The 27,974-nt window shown below is 39.9% G+C and overlaps 2 protein-coding genes across 2 annotated transcripts; one reads left to right on the top strand and one right to left on the bottom strand.

Annotated features, from left to right (window-relative positions):
* Positions 1-233: 233 nt before the first annotated feature.
* jak3 (Janus kinase 3 (a protein tyrosine kinase, leukocyte)) lies at positions 234-13,949 on the bottom strand. The gene is made up of 24 exons (XM_061078017.1): positions 13,874-13,949; positions 12,383-12,589; positions 12,077-12,194; positions 11,438-11,555; positions 10,313-10,458; positions 9,843-10,146; positions 9,407-9,529; positions 9,156-9,313; positions 8,957-9,068; positions 8,496-8,676; positions 6,896-7,020; positions 6,599-6,730; positions 6,412-6,499; positions 5,723-5,847; positions 5,115-5,244; positions 4,734-4,885; positions 4,346-4,496; positions 3,735-3,859; positions 3,435-3,624; positions 2,997-3,121; positions 2,468-2,640; positions 1,897-2,014; positions 1,693-1,806; positions 234-723 (listed from the first exon to the last, which is right to left on the bottom strand). Exons 2-24 carry the CDS (start codon positions 12,579-12,581, stop codon positions 613-615), a joined length of 3,318 nt encoding a protein of 1,105 aa, XP_060934000.1. The 5' UTR covers positions 12,582-12,589; positions 13,874-13,949; the 3' UTR covers positions 234-612.
* Positions 13,950-16,950: 3,001 nt separating this feature from the next.
* slc5a5 (solute carrier family 5 member 5) lies at positions 16,951-26,253 on the top strand. Its single transcript, XM_061078019.1, is given in 16 exon segments — positions 16,951-17,307; positions 18,295-18,360; positions 18,528-18,579; positions 18,968-19,035; positions 19,467-19,621; positions 19,978-20,118; positions 20,348-20,477; positions 21,331-21,419; positions 21,938-22,050; positions 22,179-22,249; positions 22,536-22,622; positions 22,918-23,084; positions 23,126-23,301; positions 23,578-23,663; positions 24,177-24,269; positions 24,562-26,253. Coding segments are annotated over 16 exon segments (1,965 nt in total). The 3' UTR covers positions 24,676-26,253.
* Positions 26,254-27,974: the final 1,721 nt, after the last annotated feature.

Below are 27,974 nucleotides of genomic sequence, written 5' to 3'. Positions count from 1 at the left end.
GCCTTTAGAGACACTGCTAAAATAATATGAAATGTTCTTCACTTTGGTAAGAATGAAACCTTTGGCCACAGCTGAATAAGAAAGTCATACATCTTGTCTTTCATAAAAATGTTTGCCAGTCTAACCCTATGAGTCACATTTTATATTGGCACAATCCCGATTTTAGAGATTCAGGTAAATATCATTCGTTGTTCAAAATTTGTTTTGAGTCAGATGAAGAAATCTGCATCTGGCACTGTGTGGATATTTTTATTAACTCAATTGTAAGAAAATATGATGACATGTAGCATAATCAGTTGAAACTTTTACCCTGCTGATGTGTCAGGCAAGAGGCCGATCAGTGACCAGTCAAACCTTTGTCTTGCTCAGCATCCCAACAACAGACCATAACAAACGACCCCTCCAAAAGTAACAAACACGCAATAAAAAAGTTAATGTCTCTGTACCTACTATGCAACAGTTTGGAATTCATGATGCTTTTTCCTCAGCAGCTTGTTTCTTATTGGACCAAGGAATGTTGCATTCAAAAATGAATTTCAACAGCAGGGAAGGACACTTTGTCACTTCCTACTGAGCATTGCTGTGAAGTGTGAAGCGGCTCCTTCTCGGCCTTTAGGGCTCTCTTTCATCCTGCATGATCGTTTCAATCTGGTTTCCCAGGCTGTAGAAACATGGCCGCTCGTCGAAGTTGTACGCCCAGCACTCCTTCATCAAACTGTACACCTGGTGGTACAAAGAGAAGAATCTGAAATGTGATTTGGCTGAGCGTGACAGATGGGAACATGGTGATGAAGATTATCCGTTAAAAAAAGAAAACGTTTAGGAAAACGAATATTTCTGGCAGGTGTCACATGTGGTCGAAATCCTCTATCAATCAGGAAATGGGGAAATTTGCAATTTTACAGCAGCAGAAGAGCCTCCAATAAGTTGTTTGGACAACTGATTCTTACATTGTTAGTCATTTCTACAATCATCTCCTTGTTATTGTAAAAAAAACCTGTCCGACTCCAGTGTGTACCCTGTTTTATATTGACCACTCTGTCTCCTGCTTTATTCTTCTCGCCCACCAGAGGTCCTCAGACCTCCATCCTGTTCCCATATCCACCTGTTGCCCAATAATCACTGGACCTCCTTGCCAACCTACATACTTATTTTAAGTATGTACAACTAAACCATAATATTGATCTGAATGTACATAATTCATTTGAGTTTATAAAAAATACTTATAAATAGTTTAATCTGAAATTACTGAGTCAAGTGCACCTAACTTAAAAACTATTTGTAGACCCAATTAAGCGATTCTTAGACTCAAAGATTATTTGTAGACCCAACAAAAAAAGTATGAAATTCAACAAAAATATCTCGGTGTCTTTCATTTCCCTCCCCTGTAGTTATACCCTTTCCTCCCAGTTTGCTGCCAGATAAGTCTCTCCTTGTATTTTTCTTCTTATCTCTTGAATGCCACCACCATGCTGGCTTTTGTCTGTTGCCTGCTTGCTCAACTGTCTGCCTATAAGCTTGGTCCTCATCATTTGTTCTGTTAAAGTAACTTCCCTCCAACAGCCTGCCTGTGCGTCTGTGCTTGGATCTTCCCTGCCTGTGCTGCTATCACCAGTCGTGACAATGAGGGTCTTCACAAAAAAACAAACTTCTGCATTTTACCTAATAAACCATACAGCAGAGTCAACATACCTTGGGTGGGCAGTTGGGAGGAGCCGGTAACCTCCAGTCACTCTTTAGAATATTCTCCACGTGCATTGAAATGGATGGACCTTGCACGTTGTGTCCAATCTCCTGCATGTACAGCTGAAATAGTGGCACAGATTTTTAAATAGGTAAAGATAGTAAGGAGTAGGATTTTGACTTAACTGTTGAATTATCGGCCATGTGTCTTACTCGTTTTGGGTTGCAGTTCATGTTGCAGTTGGAGAAAAGCTCGTGAAGAACGACTCCAAAACTCCAGACGTCTGATTTGTGTGAGAATTTGGACTCGTTGATGGACTCTGGAGCGTACCTGCATTAGATGAGCAGTGTTAGACCGTTCAAGTTTCCTGAACCCAATGTAATCTTCAGTTAAAAGATATGAAAGCTAACCTACAGAATGATCTTAAGGGCCCGACCCGGTTTTTAGATGTAATAACTTTTATTTGTCTTTTTAAAAAATGTCAAACAGTTTGTTTTCTCTGTTTTTCATTTCCTAGTATTGCTGCTCTCTCGCATCTCTGTTAAATATTTTTTTAAAAACAGTCAGCATTCAGTTAGCTTAGCGTAGCACAAAGACTGGCTACCAGCCAAGTTGTCTCGTCTCCACTTCAAACACACAGCAGGCTTCCTCAAACCTTTCCACTGAGCTGCTGATAGATATTTCACAGCAGGTGTAAAACAAAAACCTGCATAATTTCATAGATTTCTGCTTTATTACTTTTGATTAAAAAAGAGATTCAAAACATGATGAAAAACAATCTACCAGAAGATGGGGCTCTCGCCAAGCTGTTTGACGCGGTAGTACTCCTTGTCACAAGGAATAATCTTGGTCAGCCCAAAATCAGCGATTTTCACCAGCATCTCACTGGCCACGAGGATGTTTCTGGCTGCAAGGTCTCTGTGAACGTAACGCAGCGTCTGCAGGTACTCCATCCCCTGGGGAAATAATGAAACGGAAGAAAATGAAACAAAAATCTCTTTTTTGTCCATGACATTGTTTAATCCGTGAAAGTGAATTTGATCTGTGAAACCAAAAGTAAGATAGAGGCTACGATGAGTCTTAGTTTTGCATTGAACAATAAAACATTTGCAGCATGCTTTGATTGTATGTTCTTTCACTGTTGCTTTGAAAGTTTTAACTGTTATACTAATACTTGCACGGATGACGTCATTTGGAGCAAGAGTCTATAATGGGTTTATGATCTATACTGCAGCCAGCCACCAGGGGGTGATCAAGGGGGGCGTCAATCTTATACAGATTAGTGTATGATCTACAGGTAGCTGACTCTTACCTTACATATCTGCGAAGCAAAGAGCAGCATCCGCCTAGTGTTGACTTTATGTTGGTTATTCTCCAAGTAGCCAATAAGGCTACCGTACGGCAGGTACTCCATCACCAAGCTCATACTGAGGCGACCTGTGAACATGCAAATATTACACATTAAAGTCAATATGCACAAAATCTGACAAGGCTGTCCCGTCAGTTTGAGCTAAATCTTCCACTGTAAATCCTAAGAGTTTCTGGTATTGATCCAAACTAGCACTTTGAAGTCACATCAACATTACAGCTTTCATTCATTTTGTATTAGATCATTAATTTGAGGTAAAATATCGTGATTTTACAGCTCAAACTGACTGGTGATACATCAAGGCGGTGTATCAATGGGACTGTTGATCTAGCTTGCTCGTTTTGAAAAGGGTTGTGTGTTTATGTTGCGTGTTTTCATTACCCATGCTGTAGCAGACTCCTCTGTATTTGACGATGTAGTCGCAGTGCAGCACGCTAAGGGTTTTGACTTCCTTCTGGAAGTCCTCCTGAGTCGACTGCTGGTTGGGCTGCAGCTTTTTCACAGCGACCAGCTCGCCCGTGTTGTCACCCAGCGGGTCGTAACGACAGAGTTCAACACTGCCGAAGTTTCCCTGGAAAAGTTTTGAGTCACACCCAGAAATTAAGTATGAACCACATGATCTCAGTATGTAACATTGCATAGAGATATGGTCCTGTGGCTGCTCTGGTGTCTCATGCTTACTTTTCCCAGAGGGGTGATGTAACGTAGGTGTCTTTCCTCAAACAGTGTCTGGTCATGTTGAGTGCTGAGGGCTCTCCGCAGTGGGCTCTGTGTGACAGGCTCAGTGGCACGCAAAATCACATAATCTGCCAGGAAACAAGAAGAACTAGTCAGTGGTCACTGGGGATGTGGGGGCGGGCAGCACTCACCAATTTCACAGGTAATAATTAATGTATAAAAATGAATAAATTAGACCTATTTACGGGACTGATATCCATGAGTGTGTGCAATTTGGTGTTCCACATTATTCGTATTTGTTAACTTTGCACTTATTAGTGGGTGGCTGTTGCTCATCATTGATGCTAATTATTGCCGGGGAGCCCTTGATTGTTCGGCCTTTGCGCAGATAATAATAATAAACTTTCTTAATATTGCTTTCAAAACAGTTATACGTTGCTTTACAAGTTAAAATGAAAAAGAAGTAGGCAAACCCCCAAAACTGTTAACTGTGCCTGCCAACTTTAAAATTGTATTTTTCCTCCTGTTGGATCCGTAGCAACACTGATGAACTGACTCGTCTCTAGTTCCGTATCAAATGTGAATTTGAGGTAGGTATGTATGCACATCATTACCTGAAGTGATCAGACTGTTGAGTTGACGGATAATACTGCGACAGGAGGGTCTGAAGTCCGACTGGTACGACATGCACTGACTGATCAGATCCGCCAGCTCCGTCCACTGGGAGGGGGGCAGCTGCTGGAACCCTTCATAAAACTGACGCTTCTACAGAAAACACAGCGGTCACACACATTAATGACTGGAATAGGTATATTCTCTCCTCTTTATTCCTTTTTGCTTCAATGTAATTGTTATATTTGGTTAATTATTATTATTATTTAATTATTATTAATTTATCCAATTATTATTAGATGTGCAGCACAATGTTAGAATGTTGGAATTCTACCAGAACAGCATTCAATGTGCATTTTGTTGGACCCATCAGGGGAGAAGTGGACGTACCTGTTCCAGGTCCCAGCCTCGCAGGGGAGCGGTCCCATTGTTGAAGATTTCCCACACAGTGGCACCAAAGCTCCACTTATCACACTCCGGCGTCAGGTTGTCTGGGCTCTCCAGCACCTCAGGGGCCACCCATGGGATCCGGTCCAGGATAACTGAACACACAGAAATGCGTTAATGCAAAGGCACTGATTATCATAGTATAAAAAATAAGAGTAAAGAATATTTAATCACGCTTATTTATATAGTTGTGTTTTTGTCGTGGATAAATCTTCTATATGGATAATTAATGTTGGACAACAACGTCACCATTTTATCACTGCATGACATTTTAAAGTTCATTGGGTGTGTAAACGTTGAGATTATAGAACTGTATTGTTTTACCATCTTTGCCCAGCATGATGCCCGGGTCACTCAGCTTGATGAAAGGGGAGGAGCCCTGTGACGGGTCGCCCTCTCTCGCCAGCAGCAGGTTTTTAGCACATATGTTTCCATGAACAATGTTTTTCTCTTCCTGTGGGGAACTTACATGTTAATGTCTGCTCAGTGTGATTGATAGATGGATGGATGGATAGATAGATAGTGTGGTGGAAATTTTGCATTTATGTAATGATGATTGAATGAACAGACGTTTATGTAGAAGATATTACAAGAATTTTTATTTTAGAGGGTTTACGATTATTGCTCCGGGAATTTAACTTTATGGCTTCTTGAACCCTGCAACTTTATGGTGTCTCTGAGCAAATGGTTCACTCCAGGGGTCTTGACCAGAAATGAAAGGAAGTATACAGATTTCTCCTCTGTTCTTCACTCATTGTGCATGTGCTTCTGGTGATTGTACTTTGAGTTCATCTGCAGATTAGATTAAACTTACCGAAAGACAAGTGTTGTGCTTGATTCACAGAAAATTGCCATTACAGTAGATAGATGGATAGATGCTGTGGATTGTGATGCAGTCATTACATGTGTGACCACATCAGAAAGTCTCTCACCAGAAAGTTGAGGGCAGATGCGAGCTGTTTGGCTACGTCGAGTTTCCAGCTCACTGACACAGATCTCCCTCTCTTCAAGTAAAGGTCAAGGGCCCCGTGCTTGACAAACTCCTGCACCATGATGTCTGCGAGGCACAATGAGGATTGTTTCAACAGCTGTTCTTCCAAAGCAAGCACAGACTCAGAAGAACTCACCCACATCGCAGGGACTGAGCTGCGGTCAATTGAGGTAACATCGATTTTTGGGTTAAATATGAATTCATGTTTTCATTCAGTATCTTTCTTTTTTTTGAGTGTACAAAATGTACAGGAACAGAACATGTATGGAGAAAAAGTGCTGGTTATATTAATCAAAATATAAACCTTACATAACTTTTTAATATATTAACAGACTTTATATAAAGATGGATGTCTCCGCCTCCTCCCACTATCCATAAATGAGGCCAAAATATCCAAACTACGAATGGCGCCATTTTGGGCATTTGGAGCAAGAGTCTGAGCATCAGGGGCGAGTTACAGTATCAAGGTACCGCCATTCATGGCCCTTTGACTTCACTTTAGGGGAACAGTCATGTCGACCATCTTTATATACAGGTCACAGCACATAGGCAAACGCATATAGGCAAACAATCTGCAAATGAAGTGATGAAGTCAAACAGAAGAGGAACATGCAGTTTGGATAAACATACTTTTGACTCCATGAACACTGATGCCATAAACGTGGAGGATGTGTTTGTGTGAAATCTGACTCATCAAGCTGGCAGCTTCAAAGAATGACTGTTAGAGAAAGAAAGGACAAGAACCTGTGGTTAATCAATAAGAATAACTGACAAAATCTTAAATATTTTCTGTGGTTTTAAATCTTAGGAGACAAACCTCCCAGCCATTCTTGTCAGCGCCATCAAGCTCTTTCAGTATGACTTCTGTCACATGCTTTTCCGCCTCGTGAATGTCTGTTTTGTGGCCTTTAAAAATCCGCGTGAAGGATCCCTGTCCAAGGCTTACCTCCTTATAGGAAAACACAAAACATAATTACATTCCCTCCATCGTAAAGAACTACCTACCTTTCATTTTAGTAATACTGCATTCGTCGTAGGAGCAGTTTTAGCACAATGACAGTATTCGTAATAATCCTAATGGTAGATACAGTTGGAGTCGTGTCTACACACTCACGCATTTCAGGTCTTCGTATTTGATAATGTGGAACTGGATGTGATTGAATTTGTTCCTCTCAGGTGACGGGGAGCCTTGGGTTTCCACAGAGTTGCTGCTGCGTATGATGATGAGATTTGTAAGCTCTGTGGAAACAGCAACGTACATTTTTACTGCCAGTAAGTCGACACAAGAGGGAAACATGAAGGAACATAGTCCACTCCAAGCAGGACATTGAGGTGTTGGGTAGTTTAAGCCGTGTTTCACCGCATGAAAGTAGAGGTGTGAAGGCCCCTTAGACACATTGAGGATGTCAGCACCACAAGGTCCGAATGATATCAGGATAAAGATAATATCATGGAAGTGAGATGCGTTTAAACACTTAAACCAGTAAGAAAATTTAGCTGTTCAATGTTGGGACCAGGTATTTGTGAACTACAGTTCGGCCTACATGCCTACATCTTGACCACACATATTGCCCTCAAAGTGGCCAGCCGCCATTTTGAAAGCACACTCGCTCACACAGACGCGCTTACACATATTGATATAATATGCACAACATTAGTAATTTGTATTTATACTTCATTATCCTCATAATAAATGTTTTTCTTTCACAAATGTTGTTTTCATTAATGTTGCATACGTGTGAATTTTGTCAACCTCTACACTGTCAAGAACTCTATATTCTTCCATTTAGCTAACTATCTATATGGTCATTTTGGTTGAAGTTATTCATTTAATTGTTAATCAGAGTTCCAAATTTGTAGCTAGTACTTTCATGCGACTTAATCAATTAATCTTTTCTCTTCCTTTGAAGGGTGGTGCCCCAAGGTAATTTTAACCAATTAAAGTTATTATTTGATACTAATCTTTTTAATATTATTGTTCAATATTTATTCTGACAACCAAATGTATTGAATGCCCAAAGGCACACCACTTAATGGTGTCACATTTAATGTGCTATTGCAGAACAGATTAAAGATGCTTAATCATATAGACTTTAGTTTGTTATGTCTTCTCTCTGTTGGTTTGTTAGCTGACTAACTGTTGACTTAAAACTAAGATGAACAGAGCGATCACACCCCTGCACGAGAAGCTTATAAAACGATTACATCAGAACGCTGTTTTTTTCCACAGTAACACAACTAATATTCTCAATACATGAATATAAGAGGTGGCTATAACCTGATGTGTACATGCACAACGATTACAATTTTGAATGTGATTCTGGAGTGCATGTTAATACAGGTAGATTTGACTTTTGCCTGCTTTGCCTGTTTAAATTGAGCAAATAATCTAGCACGTGCTGTATGCTCACAGTGGATAAGACATAAACACAGTCCATACACCTAGGTGTTACTGCGACACAGCACCTCATAAATCTTTGAAGGACAACATCAATTAATAGGTATGTATCCTCGTTTTTTAGAATATAGGACAAGATGTTGAATATCACTTGGTGGTTTAAAGGTCTTCTGCCAAATTTAAGATACCGGTTAGGCACATAGTTGTGCACCATAGCATCATCAAGTGTTTTGTTCTTTAAATGTATTATATATGTGTATATGTAGTATATGTTCAGTTATATCCTGGTACTCATGGGTTAATTTAGGAATCAAACCTTGGGGTCTGGGTGGACAGCAGCGGCCCAACTTGACAGGAACTTCAGCCAGCAGCAGCTTGGTGTGTTGGTAATGACTGGTGATCTCTCTCAAGCTGCCAAATGATTTCTGGACACCAGGAAGACTGAATTGCACATTCTTAATGATGAGACAGTCTTTATAGTCGAGTCCAAGTGGGGTCTGTAGAAACATATATTCTGCATGAACAATGTGACATAGAGAGATGGATCTATTTTTGCAAACTTCTAAGTTTCACTATTTTTAAGCCCCAACCCCTCAACCTTTACTGGGTGAGGTTGTTACCATTTATTTCGATGGTGACATGAGCGCATCATCTGCATAGAGATAAACTCGCAGACAGAGGCCTAGAGTTTAAAGTCTAAACTCTTCAGAGAAAACTAGTAATCAGTCTTTACCTATGTCTATATGTCAGTTATGTGGCCTCAACCGGATCCTTTACCTGAACACACACAGTGAGGAAGAAGCTGTCATAGTTCTTCGGACTCTGCCGGACCAGGAATGTACCTCCTTTAAATCCAGATTTCTTCAATTTGTTGACTGCGAACTCAGATCTGATCAAACAAGATACAAAATAAACATCTAAGAACAGATGCTGGTGAACGTTTCCATTGGGTTCAGACTTTCTCACAATGACTCACGTGATTGGGCCATGGCAATGGTTTTTCACACCCTCCAGAATACTTGGTGGAGCAATGTCCTGGCAGAAGTAGTGGCTAGAGTCCATGGTCAGTCTGAAGTAGCCATCGACAAGTGACACAAATGAATGTGCCTCCCTTAGACCCTGGAAATTGACTTCCTGTGGTGGGAATGCATATTTTGCAACAAATAAATAAATTATGAATAAATTAACATTGAGAATTAACAGGAAAATGAAGAATGTGGCGTTTACCAAGTGACTCTCATCTTTGCGGGTTATTGTAACCAATCTGCTGTCTTGGGGAAGCTGCTCCTGACACACCCTCTTTATACTGATGTCAATGATTTCTTGGAAATCACAGAAGGTCAGCCACTCCTAAAAAAGAAGATATACTCCAGGTTTATCACTAAGTTTTGACCTTAGTATGTAAATTGCCTTGAAATAATGTACTTTATGATTAGGCGCTATACAAATGAACATTTATTGAATTGAATACTGACTATTTATTCAAATCTTTTGACATATTAAGTCAAGTTAAGTTCTTACACATGTGAGGCCGAAAGAGCTTTACAAGACAACCTGACCTAGATCGAATTAACTCAGAATAAACTGCAGAGACTAGTGTAACCAAACCAAGTCATTGTTGTTGAAGCTTGAATATGTGTCATCTGATTGATCTTGTTCTTACCAGGGAACTATCAGGATGGCAACTTCCACTGGTTTGAATTCCACTTTCCCCAGTCACCCGCACCAGACTGAAAGCTGACTTTTCCTGGGAGGCAGCAGGACCCACTTTGAAGGTTTCGCTCCCCAGAGAGGGCTCGATGCCAGCCAGTTCAATCAGGTACTTGACTTTCAAGCTGCACGCGTCCACCGAGCAGTTTCCAAGCTTCTTTAAGAAACGCTTGAGGGTGTTTCGGATTCGATAACGATCCAGGCGGTTTCGTCTCTGGATGTCATGGCGATGTGACTTTGGTAGGCAGGATTTGTAGCTGAAAAGGTAGAGCAGAAGATGTGGCGCTGTGGTTGCAAACTCAAAAGAACAATTCTGTTCAAAAACTGCTGAAATATGAATATCTTTTATGTATGAATGGAAAATCCCACATGGATTCAGCTCGAGTGTTGGCCAAAAATGAAACGTTTAACAAATATAGATACCTGACGGTTTTGCAGAGCTCTCTAACAGTCTGGTGGCGCTCTTTAACCATTCTCCATAGGTCTAATACTGCAAGGCCGAGACATTCCTCCTGAGTGCTCAGAGGAGGAGAAACCCCTGCCTCACTAGCAATAAAGTCACTTCGCAACTGGGAGACAAAAGAAAATAGTGACACTGTATTTAATGCATGCAATTATTTCTGGCTGCAAACCTTGCAACATCTGCAATATTCACCGTTTGCATTTTTACAGGAATAATTTATATCCTGCATCTAGACTTATACTGCATTAGTTTTAGAAGTTGGCACAACACACAAAAAAACAATAATGATAACATTCACAGAATAAAATAGTTCCAACATGAAACGTGGAACAGGAATGATTGGGGCTTCATTTAAATTATAAGACCACTTTCATTTCCTCTTACAGTGACACTCAGTTCAACATATATCTTTTTACATGGTACAATGTGCAGCGAAATGTCTTATTGTGCCTGCACCCAGTTTTTTAATGTCTCAGATATAATAAAAACTTCATTCTACCAACACCTAGCAATATTTAATTTTTCAGTGCAAAAAATCAGTGCAAAAGTTTTGACCTATAGAGATTTGTATCTAACAATAGATCCCAACATTTCATTTTTTTCTATAAAAGATAAATTGATGTGATCAGATGGACATTTGAATCAAAAAAACATTTTTAAGGTATATAGACTTGAGTTATTCTTATCCTATGTTTTCTCAGATTGAAAACAAAAATGTCCTCTTGTCCACTACAGTGGACATTTGTTGTAAAATTTGAATGAACTTAAGTTTTAACATTTGTCTCTTTCCAACACTTACATAATATCAGATCAATATAAATTAAAAATACATTTCTTCCTGGGTCATAATATTTTGAGGAAGTGAAAATGTGTGAAAGTCAGGTGTGACTGCTTCCATACTTTATCGACGTACATCATAGCTTAAGCATTTTCATCATATCTCATAAAAGTTAATGATTCAAGTGTAGTTATAGTTATATGAAGTTATAGTTATATTCAAATAAAATAGAATATAAAAACAGCCTTTTGTCTTTGAGTGAATGAATGAAATAGATTGTTGATCAATTACACATGTTCTGCTTTACCTGAGCGAAGAGATAGTCGATGACATTGCAGTCGAGCACCGGAGTGTTGCTGTCTCTGCTCAGACCGTAGCGGTACGATTTTCTTGGTCCTTTACCAAACCAGTTTCCAAAGAAAAATCTGCAAACCAGTAACAAATCCATCATCCATCATCTTATGGACACAACCTTTAGCACTAAGAATTCACAAAGACCTTGTTTCCCATGCAATTTGTGAGCGTATACGTATGCACACTGGTTTGAAACAAAAAACATAATTTCCAGTTCTATTGCTGCAGATTTAGTTTTATATGAAGAGTAAAGGAAAAAAATTAATTGTGGGATTTTGGCTTTGAACTCTGTATGTGCCACCTTTTCTTTAAAACACTTTATTTTGACTGCAGAAATGAATGGATTTGTTAACGCTATCGTTTATTCATGAAGATTGTTGCACGCTACCGTCTATTTAGCTATGTTCCCACATGTGCTTTGTTGGCAGAATTTACCAGAATGATCTTCAACAACACTTGTTTAAAGAAACCAACATTTTTATTTCTAGTTAAATCTATGAATCATTTGATTCCATGTAATACGTTGACGTTAACGTGTCGTTTTCTGAAGTAATGAGTGACTGTATGATTCCTTGGGGAGTTTTCGTCCTACCTGACTCTGAAGTGGACCTGTAGCTTTTCATCTGTGTTGAACATGTGCGATGGCGGATACCAGAATGAGAGGTCAGAGGACGCCAACCCAAAAAGACCCAGGTACACTGGTAGGATTCCTGAAGAAGGACATTAAAATCAGCATCTCATCTCTGGACAAGTGTTTGTAATGGGCTCTGTTGAAGATTTTTTGACCATCCTCACACATAACATCTGCACAATGCCATTAATACATTACATTTCATTGAGCTGAAGCTTTTATCTTGCGCACGGTCAAAGTCATGATTCTCCATTATGATAACCGTACCACATTTCTTTCCTGCTTGGATGCACACATCTTCAGCAGAGACTTGGCCACAGGAAATGTGTATTGTTGTTGTGTCCTTTGTTGCAGGGAAGAAGTAGAGGTGCACGGGTAAACTGGGCCCAGTGCTCGTACTGGACTTGTGGCTGCCTCCTCGGTCTCTGTTCACCAGAGGAGCTGATTCCTCCTCACTGAGATCCATGGTTACTCCTGATGACGACAGCAACACAAGCAACAACAAGAGGAAGTATTGTTCATAAATAGCAAAGGCAACTGAAAATGCTTTTTAGGTGATCAACAAAGCATAGAATGTTAAAGATGGATTCAAATTTAAACATAAACATTTAATAATAGAAAAGACAACAACAAAAAATGGTTAAGATAATAGAGTATATATAATCAACAATACATTTTTAGTAAGGCTAAATTTAATAAGATAAATAATAATGATACAACATAAGAACCTGAATAAGTGAGTTTGTCAGCTCCTCTCAGATCATCTCGTACGCTGCTCCAGTGACAATGAGGTGAACTAAGCAGTGTTAAATGAAAATTAAGTTTTAAGATTATCTTGACAAATGTTAAAATATCATATTTTCTATATCATTGCTCTTGATCCATTGCTTTATGTTAGTTACTCTTAATACAGATACATTGATTTCTCATTTTAAACCACAGTCGCTGATTTTTGTCCTTTGTCACTGTTTCTTTTGGCTTCAAATTAACAACAGCAACTGCATTAACATAAATACTCCCAGAAGTTTTATATAAAATATATATCTATAGGCACCACATTGAACATTTGTTTGATGTAATTTTTATTTAATTGAAAACAAATGGTTAAACATAAAATAAATTGTCTTTAGATCATTAAAATTAAATGTAAAACTGTAATTAGATATAAATGCATAATAAGTTAGTTATTAGACCATAAAAACTCTACAGCATGACCACCATTTTCGTTTTTTTGTGACCAGTTAAATTTTGTACCCTCTGCACCATTATAAATGAGGGTCTTATCCCTCAATGTGTCTTCCGAGGCTTAAATAAATATTCAATCAATCAATTGTGTATATATGATGAAGTATAACTTATTTCAGCAAACTTTGTATTGAGTAGAAGTCCCAGTGTGACACTATATTATGCTTGGGAAATGCCAAATGAAGATTTGTGGGGATTTCCACGATGTGTCACAGAACTGCTCACTAGTTCTGCTGTAGCTACACCAGTCAGAGGAACACATAAGAATAAACAAAACTCAGGATATAAGGATATAAATCATCTATCACTAGGTTTAACTAACCCTTTATGAAACAATCGTTTGATCATAGTTTATAAAACACATCAAGCGACAAATTCCCCACATTGCATTGTGGCTCTTGGCAATATAAAATCAAGCTTCGACATATCTCAGCAGTTAATGTATAAAAAGTGTATATCAAGATCAATATATAAATATCAAGGGTAATTGATTTCATTAAGTTGTACGGTTACCTTTACATCTGAAGAGTGAAAGTCCTCTTGATCATTTGTTCTTGTAAACCAGGCATTTACTTCTGCGTTTGCGCTGTGTGTGTGTCTGTGTGTGTGAATGTCTGTTGACAGGAAGTTCAATTTCCTGATTTAGACAAGCAGATGCAACAGCATCATAACTTTACTGTCGTCGCTGTTCAACTGTTTTCTACCCACAGACTGAACTGATGCACAGCTACAGAAAAAACACATGAAAAATTGTGTTAAACAAAATACTTCACTCTTTTTAAATTATTGTTTTCCAACTGTCAGGGTTTTAATTGTCTTCTACACATTTTCACTTATTTTCATCTTAAAATTTTTTTTTACAAAATGCTCTACATCAGCTACTATAACTTATAGAACTATCAAACATTTAACTGGAAATGTGTTATATAGTTTTTGTGTAATTCTGCTTACTAACGAACTAAGAAGTTACTATGATTTTGTGAATTAAATGTAATCATCAATTCACATTTAATAGATAGTTTGCTGCTAAAGTGAAAGCGAATGCTGACAGGAAAAGAGAAGCAGCTGACAACTGTGGTTTCCCTGTTCAGCGCTCAGGTTTTTATCAGTTTCCTCTTGTAGCTCTAAGAAAACCACTGGGTTTAAACTGCAGAAAGTACACCATGGTACATGTCCTTCTGATGGAAACCTAGTCATCCTCACTGTTGTAGAACGCTTTTCCAAGACTGCCCAATTCATCCCCTTACCCAAATTACCTTCTGCTACAGAAACTGCTGAGATTGTGCTCATTTGTGTGTTTCGTCTGCATGGTCTCCCCAGGGATGATGTCTCTGATAGGGGGCCCCAGTTTACCTCTCATTTCTGGTCTGAGTTGTGCAGGCTCCTGGAAGTGTCCGTCAGTCTGTCCTCTGGGTTTCACCCTCAGTCCAATGGTCAAACAGAACGTATGAACCAGGAGATGGAGACTGCGCTGCCCAACTCCAACCGGTGCAGTCACCCTGCACCCCAATATGCTCCAGGACAGAGCGTCTGGCTCTCCACTCATGACCTCCTCCAGATTATTTTTGTCAGTTTGTGTTTGATTTTGTATTGTTACAAAAACAACCTTCTGCAATAAAAATGTTAATAAAAATGATTTAGTCAGAGCCCATATTTGTATGTCTCTAATTATCTGGACCCCAGAAGGGGAGGAGGGTTGATGTCTGGACCTATTGCAATTTTAGTTGAAGACCCCTGTTGTACTTCATCAATCTCTAGTTGTGATAGCAGTTTCTGACTGCAGACCTTAGAGCACTGAGGTAACAGCTGTTTCTTTGCTAGCTTGTTAGGTTGTGAAGCGTCCATTGATTGCAAATCCTATACAGATATCCCATTTTTATATACATATATTTAGCAAAAACAAGCAAACTGACTGCTGGCTGTACCCTTAGCAGAAATGAAATATCTTCTCCTCTCACTCGTTACCAGAAGCAAAAATCAGTGTATTCCATAAAATGTTGAACTATTCCTTTAGTGTTAGAAACAACAGGCACTGCAGTAAGTAAACAAGAAAAGTACATGTGAGACAAGTCACGAGATGAGGCGTTTACACTAACCAAACCTTTGACATTTGTGCAGTTGACTTAGGATGTTCTTGAGAAACTTTGCACCAACTTTCACATACATATACATATAGGTCCATGAAACATGCCGGATTTTTTTCGAGATCCATGAATTATTTTGTGGAAAATGTTTAAAAATTGTTGTTAGAAATCAAACAGAATGTGGATTCATCAAGAAAACCAATCAGTAGAGCTTATTCTCCGTTTTGGTGCCTTTAAACTTATAACAATCATAAATACACACACAATGTTAAACATATTTTCAGTGAGCACGCAATTGTTAACAGTTTTAATGACTGCACACCTGGGTGAAGTGGGCAGGGGTGGAGTCATTGACTGAACGCACCCCCCGCTGCTGTATGTCAGCACACTCCTCTCTCACTGTCAAACTTGGCTGAACGAAGAAGCAGCTGCATTGGTGAGTGAGATATTTTACAATTTTCTGCTAAAAATAACAAACAAAGATTGTTTCTTTTGATTCACTGTTGGCAACTTGTAAAAACAGACAGTGATATAGTACCACAAAACTGTGTTGACACCAGACCAGAACTGGACCAGATCTAGATTGCTCTGTGTTGAGAGTTTTTCCAGGTTTCAAAGAATGTGTCACGATTGAAAATTTAATCAAACTGTGGTATAATAATAATATTTATTATTGTTGTTTTATTATTTCCTTATTATTTTTATTCTTCCTTATGAGTTCCAATAAGGAAGCTGTAAATGGATGATGCTGCAATTTAAAATATGTTAAAAAGCCTGTTCAGCAGCATTGGTTGCTTCGGTATAGACCTGTTAACACCTGTCATAGCCCGGCTCACGACTGTGACAAGGAGGAGACGACACATGTGAACTGTTGCGGTTAACAGAATTTTATTAACTGAACAGCCAAAAAACAAGTCTCCACAAGACAAAACAGAAACGGCTGGAAGCTACTGGGAGAGAACACCTCGTCCCAGAGGCAGTGTTAGAGAGACCGGGAGACGGATCCGCCAAGACTTTTAAGGACAGAGCACACCTGGCCGCGGTGTGCTCTGATTCCCCCTGATGCCCACTCCACCTGTAGCTCTGGACGATCCGGGGTCGTCACACCCCCTGCCTTAAGATGGGGGTCCTCCCTTGGATCCCCAAAATGTTATTACAAATTTTAATTACACACAATTAGTTATCTTAATGTCAGCTCCTCCAGGCAATCTCACACTTGAGCATCATGACTCTCCCCCCTCAGCAACTTTGTCACCTAGCAATTTAAGAGAGAAGAAAGAGGCTGAATTAAGGGGCTTTCAGCTGCAACATGTAACCTCACAACAAGAGTTCACTACATTTTTCACACTGAACCATGTGTAATGTAAATCTAAATGACAACTACCACCTGGATATGCTTGTGTCATGTGTCTCTATTGATCGTTTGGTGATTTAAATGTCCTCTTACAGATCCACCAAACATCGGAATTCAACTGCAAACCGACGGAGCAGAGCAGAGGGCATCAAATGGAGTCTGATCAGTCTGCCAGTGGACCTGCCAGCTTTGTGCTGGCGGACTACGCTGTCTTTGCCACCATGTTAATCATCTCTATGGCCATAGGTCTCTTTCAGGCCTTGAGGAAGAGGTCGACGAGTGCGGATGAGTTCTTCACCGGTGGTCGGAGTATGCCAGCCGTGCCTGTGGGGCTGTCACTCTGCGCCAGTTTTATGTCAGCGGTCCAGGTTCTGGGTGTCCCTGCCGAGACGTTCCACTATGGCTCCAAGTTCATCTACATGACGCTTGGACAAAGCATCAACTCCCTGCTGACGGCGTACCTCTTCCTGCCCGTTTTCTTTCGACTGGGCATCACCAGCACCAATCAGGTCTTCATGAGGTTTCAGTTATTTTCACACTATCACTATATATTTCAAGAATATGTTTTTAATGATCTTTATTAGTGTTTTTCCGCTTGAGAGCAGGACTTACTGATTTCATGTTCAGATTTTGCAAATGCTTTCACTCAAAAGCCTGCGCTCACACTCTGATAGCCCCAACTTGTGCTCTGATTTGCTCTCCTTCTGCTGAAGAAGAGGTAAAAGAGGAATCTGTCTTAGCAACAAAATATCTGAGTGCAAATGCATAGTTTGAGCACAAGCAGAGCAAATAGAAGCAGAAGAGGAGGCTGTTTGAGTGCGAGTACAGGTGAAAGCATTTCAACATCTGATGGTGACATAAATCCTTAGTCTCTTAAACTGAGAGAGTACACGGTAAGATAAGAGAAGATACAGATGTTATCATTTCACATGGTTTGATCTAAAGATCTGATGTTAAGAGTCAGGACTATGAATATGGCATGCACAAATGGCATATCAAGATCAGAAATGAATATGATGATCAATTATGATCACGATCATGATCGGATTAAATGTCAATCATGATTATGATCGTTTAATTCAATAAACCTCATGACGAAGAAAATATCAATGTGATAAAGTCATGAAATCATCATTGTGCTCACAAGAAATTAAATTTTAAGGCTGCATGAAGCATTTTAACCATAAGGACTGCAAACTAATTTAGACAAAATTATCAGAGGATTAAGAGAATTGATTTTAAGAAGGCAGTGGAAAAATATAACAAAATAAAGGGGTTGTTTTAAAGGTTTTAACAAACTAAACACAAACTAATAAGGAATAAAATACCTCCAGTAAGAGTGACAATTTCTGACCAATCACAGTGTTGAAGTCGAAACAGGATTCCCCAACAAAATGTCAAATTAAACCTGAGGGTCGTCAGAGGATGTGAATATAGGAGGTGAGAAGGGACGTGTGCAGAGATGTGTTTTAACTCCGGTCTTCTGCCTGTCACAGTATCTGAAGATGAGATTTGGCAGAGGGATGCAGCTGTTGGGAAGCATCCAGTTCCTCGTCGCGACGGTAAGAAGACCTCTTGCACTCTGTTCCTCAGTGTTGTCAAAGACCAACTTGTATTTAGACGGTGTCAAGTTCCCAAAAGCTTTCTTTAATACGAAGATTAGCCATGGCTCAGGATCAGACTCCACGCTTCATTGTTTGCACATTTATTGTGTGTTTCCTTTTCGCAGCTGCTTTACACTGGGATCGTCATCTATGCACCCGCCTTGATCCTCAACCAAGGTAGGAGAGATCACCTGACGCCCTCCATGCATACAGCTCGGGGCTTAAGACACTGCCTATTTACCTTCTGTGACTCAGCTGCCCCTCTGGACAGAAAGAAAATGAACTCACTTATTAAAGTTAGACCATGATGAATTGTGAAAAAAAGATATTACATTGCATTACATTTCACTTATCTGACGCTTTTATCCAAAGCGACTTACAATAAGTGCATTCAACCCCGAGGGTACAAACCCAGAACAACAAGAATCAAGAAAGTACAATTTCTTCAAAAATAAAGCAAAACTATTGTAGTTTGTGTGTATTGTGACACCATCAGTGACTAAGCTTCATTTAAAGTCCACATTCCATATGAACAAACTCTAAGAAACCTTTGTTCTTCTTTCAGCTACTGGATTAAATATGTGGGCATCTCTTTTTTCGACTGGGATCATTTGCACCTTGTACACCACAATGGTGAGAACATTTTGTTTTCCATGCACTCAAAATTGTGTCGAACCGGAAACTTCTTCTACAAACATTAATGATGATGACATAGGAACTGACTTGAGTATAGCCAAAATATTTCATTATTCCAAACCTCACTCAGACAAATGTATTCTTACACTTGAACTTTACGTGGCCATTAACCTGCACACTGAAAATACATGACATTTAAAATATCTACCGTTCATATCGCACAAATGTTTTCTTAAGTTTCTATTGTTTATAATATTTTCATACAGTTTTTTACATTTGTGCTTGTTCTAATACACCACAGCACTTTCTTTGTATGTGTAAACCTACTCGGCAATAAACTCTGATTCTGGTAGAAAGAAAAGTGTCCAGATTTTAACTGAAAAGTCTCAGTTGTTGTCTCACTCTCGGTCTGTGTGTGTTTTTCACAGGGTGGGATTAAAGCTGTGATCTGGACTGACGTCTTCCAGATCATTGTCATGTTGTCCGGCTTTGTGGCCATTTTCATCTACGGCACAGTTCTAGTTGGTGGTCCTGCAGCGGTGCTGGAGATCGCCAGGAATGGCTCACGCTTAAATTTTAATGAGTAATTTTATTCTGCTCTCATCATATGATCACAGTTTAGCTACATGATGGTTAACGTTATTTCACATTGATAATGCCTTTATGTGAGAACAGATCCTTTGATCAAAGATGGTCTTTGCATCAGTGAGGTGTGGTCAAAAGTTGCAGAAGAAAGTTAATATGTTGACCTTGAGATACTGCATAACTACATATACTTATAGATCGACTTTTTGGTAAAAAAAAAGCCAATTGCAAAAATATGAACAATTTGCAATCGGATTTCAGTTGCTCTGGTCGTGGAACACGTTTCCAGAATGTTAATATGAACTGCTGGTGTTTGGAATGTGACTGATTTTGTTCGATAATGTTTTTCTCCAGCTTTGATGTCGACCCGCGGAAGCGCTATTCCCCCTGGAGCCTCACTGTTGGTGGTGCAATGGTTTGGCTGTCCATGTACGGAGTGAACCAAGCTCAAGTGCAGCGTTACATCTCCTGCAGGACAGAGAAGGACGCCCAGTGGTGAGTGGGAACCATAGACTATTAGTAAAGATGGAGCATAACATGGAGGAGGTGAGGTTTCTAAGTTTTTCTGCAACCAGCCACTGGAGGCAATCAAGATGATTTAGTTTCACTTTTTTAGGAACTGTCGAAAATTCGTCCACCTTTATAAAGAGTCACTGATGGAGGCCTGCTTGTTGTCAGTAAAACCTGAAGACCAGGTGTGACCTTGACCTGTACTTTGATGCAGGGCGCTGTTTGTGAACCAAGTGGGTCTGTTCCTCGTGGTGGGTAGTGCAGGAACCTGTGGCATCGTCATGTTTGCATATTACGCCCACTGTGATCCACTGAAGTCTGGGAAAATTGCTGCTCCTGATCTGGTAACAATGACACACCAGAAACAAATCTGCATATTGATCCATGAGCATAAGCCTGTGTAGCTGATCCAGTGTGAAAGCCTCACTCTGATACTGATATTATAACTTTAATCCATCTCTAACTCAGTGTGATTCCTTCATGATTTTACATTCATCCTTTCTCACTGGAAACATTTGCCCCTTGAGATTTACTTCTATCAATCACTGAATGGTTCTATTATTAATTGTATTACCTGAGATAAACATGACACAACTCCTTTAATTCAATTTTCGTGCTTCTGATATTTGTTATAGATTAAAATATTTTAAAATCACATTTTATCATTTTAATAAGTACGGTATTTAAAAATATTCAAAATCATACAAAATGTAAGAAGCACTAAAATATATTAAAAAGAAGTCTGTCCTGTTTGGTGAGGCCAGATGTTCTCAATATTTTCTCAGCCGAGGACCCCCTACAAGATAGAAAATATTCCAGGAACCCCCGTATGTTTCTTGGAATAATAACTAAACTTCTGCTTAGTAAGAAGAACACAAGAGAAAAGTATTAAAAAGATATTAAACATATATGTGTGTTCCCCCATTTGAGAACCACTGATCTGAGGTATCAATAAAATTTGGCGTTTGTTTTGAAGAAAGTAGGTCACGTGACATGGAAACTGTATTAAATGATGTGATCCAAAGTGAATGTCTATGAAGATCCAACCAAAAGCTAACTTCACCGCCAAGACTCTTATTATGAGTCATTATTTTCACATTATGATTATAATTATTGAAGAGCAACAGAAAAATATAGATTTTTGATATTCACTGATATTAACTTCTCTCTTTTACCCCTCTCACTGGTCTGATGAAGTACATGCCGTACTTTGTATTGGACATATTCAGAAATCATCCGGGCTTCCCGGGTCTTTTCCTTGCCAGTGCATACAGCGGCACTCTGAGGTATTAGAATCTTATCATATCCCCATTAAAGTCCCATTATGTGGAGTTAGTACTAACTATATTGTTTTGACCCTATGTTTGGTGCATTACCACAATGACTAGTTACTGTGATTGTCTTTGGAACCAAAACAAATAAATATCTGACCAATCACAAGTCAGTCTCAACTGTCAATCATATAGTTTCACCCTGTTTTTATAGCATCAAATAACTTGGAAACACATCAGTGTCAGTGTATTCTTGGAGAATAAATGTACTTGACGTGTACTAACATGGAGAAGTTGAGTTTTCTAACTTTTGCTGCAGCTAGCCACTATTCTTCCAGATGATTTAGTGTCACTTATTTAGAAACTGTCCTTTAAAGTGGGGAGGAGGAAAGGGTTATGATTTATACATCAGTCAGCCACCAGGGGGCGATTAAGATGGTGTGGCTTCCCTTTTTGGGAGCCGTCATGTCGTAGCAGAATATAAACATGGCCAGTAGGGGGATGATGTGTGATAACACATGTCTTTTTAATAGCACAGTTTCCACCAGTATCAACGCCATGGCAGCCGTGACGATGGAGGATTTGCTGCGACCTCATCTTGTCAACATCAGCCAGAAGAAGCAAATTCTTATTTCCAAAGGACTGTGTAGGTTAATTCTCACTGACCGTGTAACAATTCAAACAACCACTGCTAATATTGTGGGAATGTAAAATTGGTATTGTCCACACCTCTGCTACATTACGTCTGTGTTTGCTCTTCTGTTTTTCTCCAAGCTTTCTTGTATGGAGCTGGTTGTATCACTGTGGCGGCTCTGTCCTCCCTGCTGGACTGGGGAGTTTTGCAGGTGTAATATATGAATATAGCCATATCGCATCATATATAATCCAACATGTAACGGCCATTTTACAAATGCATCATGACAAGAAGACAATATGCAAATAAATTCAATGTCCTCTGAAGTCAGAGACACCAAGTGATATAACACAAAATCTAAAATAAAACACACCATCATTTAAAAATATTGGCAAACGGTGATGATGAACTGCACAATGAGATCTGTACTCATTATTTACATATTTCTAAGCTGAATCACCACTGTTTCAATAGTTTCTTTTATTCTCTCTCCTCAGGGATCATTCACCATCATGGGTGTAGTCAGCGGGCCCTTACTAGGTGTTTTCATTTTGGGGATGTTTGTTCCGGCGACCAACCGGCCGGTGAGTGGCAGGTGATCCAGTTTATCAGAAACACATTGTACATTATTTTTCACACACGTTGAATTGTGTTGTTTGAAGTCCATGTGGATGAAAGCAGCAGAATCAAAAATCCTGAGCTGAACCAAACAACGCTTCATTATCATGTCCCCAGAAACACACCATCTCAGAGGAACAACCTCTTGTTCATACAATCGAATTGTTCTTATATACTTTATTTTATTCTAATTTTATCAATTTCTTTTCAGCCCGTATTCATTCTGTATTCTGTAAACGACTCTGTGATCTTGTCTCTCAGGGGGCGTTCGCAGGAATGATATCGGGCTTCTGCATCTCTCTGTGGCTGGCTGTTGGTTCCACTCTTTACCCTCCCAGTAAAGAGACGATGGGTGTCCTGCCAAGCTTCACCGGCGACTGCCCACGTGTCAACATCAGCCTGACCAGCAGCCCCGACCAGGACCAGCAGTCAATCTTCATACCACTGCAGCCGGATGATAAGGGGTCAGTGAGTTATCCGGCAACGACTGACACACAACTCTACTTTTTTTACTAACTGCTTTTCACCCTGCCTTTTCCAAAACTAGGGGCCTGCTTAACTTCTACTCCATGTCCTACCTCTACTTTGGTGCTACAGCAACAAGTACAGTTATTCTAGTCGGGGTCATAGTGAGTTATGCAACAGGTGAGGAGATAAAGGTCAATGAACTGCTGTTGAGTTTGGCTGAAGTGAAAACTGCTGATTGAGGTTGAAACTTTAGATCTGCTGTTTGAATTAGAGCCAATAAAATACACTGAGCTGCCAGTTCAGACATTTACTTACATACAATCCAGTACACCTGCTGTGGCATGAAAATACAGCTTTGTTCATATATTCTACTAGACAGTTAATAATGAAATTGTATTACGTATCATTAATAATCAACGATAAGAATAAGCAGATGTTTCTCTCTCCACACAGGAGCGACAAAGAGGAGTGATATTCAAGAGGGTTTATTGTGGTGGGACCTGAATAAAAAGCAAGTGGAGCTTCATTCAGAGCAAAGGGTGAGTACTGTGATAACAGCTTTAGTTGATGCAAGTTCTCAACCAAGGAGGTTATGTTTTCACTGCCTGTGTGCTTGTGGGCTGGATTGTTTGTAAGCACGGTTACACCATAGTTATTGAATTGATTTAAATGTAGGTGTAGGGATGTGGTTTGCCTCAAAGAATAACCAATGGAGTTTTTAATGTGGATCCAGATCATTGGGAGGATTCTGGATTTGTATTCCACTGAGTGTAATTCTATCACATCCTTCCATTGAGTTTCATGGAAATCGGTTCCGTTGTTTTGTATCTTGCTTTCAAACAAACAATCAAACGAACAATATCCACAGGATTGAAAACAACCTCCATGACAGAGGTTATATAAATAAACCTAAAAACATAAATGTAACTAAACTCATGTTTCACATGTTTCTCCTCCATGTCAGCCATGTATGAATACATCCTTTTGGAACACAATTATCATGACACTCATGTATAAATGTGAATGTGTTGGATGTCTGTGTTTGTCCTAAGACTGGAACAATGTCCAGAGTGTGTCCCTGTCTTCTGCGCGATGCAGCTTCGGATATGATGATGACGCCTGTGAGCCTGAACGGGGATAACAGGGTAAAGAAATTAATGATTATTATAGATTAATGAGATATCACATTTAGCTGCGTACTAAATGTATGAATGCAATATACATATGATGCACATATGATAGCATCATCTACACAGCAAATCCACACGCATTTAAACCAACACTCCGAGTCTCAACCTGAACTTAGACTCATCTGCCTAAAAGCACACACACTGTTTCAGTGTAGACAAGCAAAATTAAGAATATGTCAAGGATTCGGATTTTAAAACGTAAACTTAAAGTGTATCATGAATTCAGAATTTTGGTCTTTTTTTCCAGAGCGACAAAGCAGCTGAACCACAGCTCGTGCCTTTGAGGAACCGGCACAAAGACGATGTAAATGGAAAAGAACTGACAAATCATGGGAATAATACTTCACCACTTATAGCATAAAAGTACTGAAGATTATTGAATCCAAGTAGTGGTATTTCCTCACCAGAAGCAGTAATCATTTGTAGCGTTTGTCTATTTTTCTGCTGTGAATCTTTTTGAAGGTATGACATCTGCCCCGGGTTTGGAGCTATTTAATTATTGTGCTGAGGAAGATATCGACTGTAATCAAATATCCTCAGGTGTTGTTTAAATTCCTTTAATGTTGAAAGTGTCTTTCATCGGGACGTTCATTCAGGAATGCTCCATATCTTGCTTGGTTACTGGATATGTGACAGTCTGAGGTAAACAGAGTCTGGTTTGTGAACAGACCACAGACTGAAAATAAAGATGGACGATGCGTCTCCACTTCCTCCCACTGTACTCCCGCCAAAATAAGTTGTATACGAACACCATCATTTTGTACATTAGGAGCCAGAGTTTGTGCTGTAGCGATGGCGGGATATAGCTGCAGTAGCGAGGTCCTGTCGATACCCACACTCAACCATTTCAGAATTTGTCTTATCTGTCACTTATTCAGCAAATTCCTTATTGACAAATTCACCTTTAGACTCAGACCAGTGTGAACTATCTGAAATGACAGAAACTTCAAAAAAATGTATAGACCTTTTGTTTGGTCTATGTCCCACCCATTACCATGGAATAGGCAGTGTTTATTACCTATACTGCGACCAAACACCAGGTGGCGATTGAGATGCTCTGGCTTCATTTTTGGTATGTCGCTGGCATGTCGTCCATCTTTATATAAAAAAATAGAGTCAGGCACCTTTATTGTAATTCAACTTAACCTTGTTATCAAACTCCTCTTTTAACTGTATGTTCAGTACGCTCGTTGTTCAATGTGACTCCTGCCTGGGCAGATGTGATGGACATTTCGTCCTTTACCTTTGCCTAAGGAGATTAGGTAAAAAGCAATGTGAGACCCCTGGTGGACGATTAATGGCATAACCTTGATCATCACAAATGTCAGCAGCATGAGAACAAACTCAACAACTCTCAGGGTGGATGCACAGGGAAGAGTCTAAAAGGAAAACACTCAGTAGAGCGCCCTACCCCCCATACCCCAAGTCACTTCAAATAAAAAATAAGCTGCACCAAACTGCACAGACTCATAGATATCAGTCCTCCAAAATATGTCTGATGGTTTTCTTAAAGATCTCTGCATTATTTTGTGGGGAAATCTATTCAATTAACTAATTCTAATAATCCTATTTCATAATGTTAAAGAAAGAGAAATATCCTTATTCCTTAATTGAATCCGCTCCTCTTCCTCAGCCCATGTTGCATCCTGCCACCAAGTTTCAGTGAAATCAGTTCAGTGGTTTTTGCATAATCTCACCAACAGACAGAGAAAACAATGAAACGCTCGATGGGTTCGGTAGCTTCTGAAGTTTAGCTGCTTAGTTAAGTGACTTTGTGTTTCTTTTACAAAGGTTTTCTTTAACATTAACTATCGCATAATTTCTAATTGTCGCCTCTGTTCAACCTGGACTGTTTCAGTTTCATAGAACCTGTAAAACATGTTACAACTTTCTCTGTCTGTGACCACCTTCATGAATAAACATCACACTATACTGGAAATATGCATTTCATTTTGTTGATGAGCTGGATTATAAATCCTTCTCTTTGGATGTGATGATGCAGGTTTGGCTCTCAGTAAAATAGCGGTTACTAGATGTTGATCCCCAGTTAAAAGTCTTTCTGACTCCTCAGAAGCCTGTGGAGCCTCCACCAGTAGACAGCTCGTCAAGATAACTGGTGCATTGTGGGTCAGATATGTGATCAGCGGGGAGGATCCACTTCTTTGAGTTTGTATGCAGTGCAGTGCAGCAACACATTTCCTGTGTCAGGAGAAAGTTGCATGTAAAAGCTTTAGGCGTTAGTTTACAAATGTCTGAAATCAAATACCTCTTTTAATCCAAAATGACTGGGTGTACTTTTTAAAAGGTAAATTTGAGTTTGACCTTTCAGTTCTTCCCCTCTTGAATGCATTTTGTAGGATACAAAGTCACCGTTGAACGTCCAAAATGTAAAAAACAACATGTCCACAATTATGTGCCAATGCCCACATGTTCAATTAGCGTCATAATGTCTCGCAGAAGAAGTGTAGTCCCATTTATCAGAATTTGGCTCAGATCTTACCCCCACTGAAGGATGGCAAGGGCGGTCTGCTCCTCTTTGCCAGATCTGGGCCACAACTGAGCCATAGCAATACCACGTCAACCAAAGGGGCAAAAGGTGGCCCGAATTTAATAATTCGATAATTAGTCCATGTTTTAGATTTTACAAGTGGGCCTCTTCAGGCTTACATACACTTTGTTCAGGGCCACAAGAAAGCCGGAAGTGCCACATCATTACCTGAAGTGGCCCACATCCGTATATGCTGTTGAGGCAGCGTCTTGGGCCAACATAAAGAAATAAGGAAATTGGCAAAGTTTACAGCAGTCATTTGAATCTGCAGTTAAAAAAAGGGGGGTAAAGAGCAGCTTTTATATACAAGATCATACTTTTGTAAATTTCAAATTGACGTTTACTGGACTAGATGAATCGACTTCAGTACATGTATTTATCTTTGGACTTATAAACACTTTTGTTCAAGTTCCTCACTGTCACCATTCTTCTATTACATTCAATCTAATTATAGTTTATTTTAAGGCCCTATTGATGGGACTTGAGGAGTAATAAAATGCATCAGTCTTCAGAGGCTGAGTGTATATTTTGGTGCATAGTGACATCTGCTGTGGATTGGATGTCACTTCAAAATCCAGATATGCTCCCAGCAGCCAGCTGTGAGTAACCAGAGTACAACACACTTCATATCATAGTCATTTATTGCATTTTCTTAATTCGTTTTCACCCATTCTCACCATTGAAAAACAGCCACCTCTCCACACACACCTCGCAGGGTAGATATACACAGGACATAATGTAAGTCTCTCTTGGAAGTGGCAAGGTGGTGCTTCCTGTGCACGCTGCCGTCATCCACCCCTCCGTGGCCCCGCTGCCTTCCTCCGCCCCGGCCCGGTGCTTCACCAGCCCGGTGCTTCACCACTCCTCCGCCCCGGTGCTTCACCAGCCCGGTCCTTCACCACTCCTCCGCCCCGGTGCTTCACCAGCCCGGTGCTTCACCACTCCTCCGCCCCGGCCCGGTGCTTCACCAGCCCGGTCCTTCACCACTCCTCCGGCCCGGTCCTTCACCACTCCTCCGCCCCGGCCCAGTGCTTCACCAGCCCGGTGCTTCACCACTCCTCCGCCCCGGCCCGGTGCTTCACCAGCCCGGTCCTTCATCACTCCTCCGCCCA

The sequence above is a fragment of the Limanda limanda genome, chromosome 9 (assembly GCF_963576545.1).
Source record: "Limanda limanda chromosome 9, fLimLim1.1, whole genome shotgun sequence".
NCBI classification, from domain to species: Eukaryota; Metazoa; Chordata; class Actinopteri; order Pleuronectiformes; family Pleuronectidae; genus Limanda; species Limanda limanda.
This window is presented reverse-complemented; position numbering and strand designations above follow the sequence as displayed.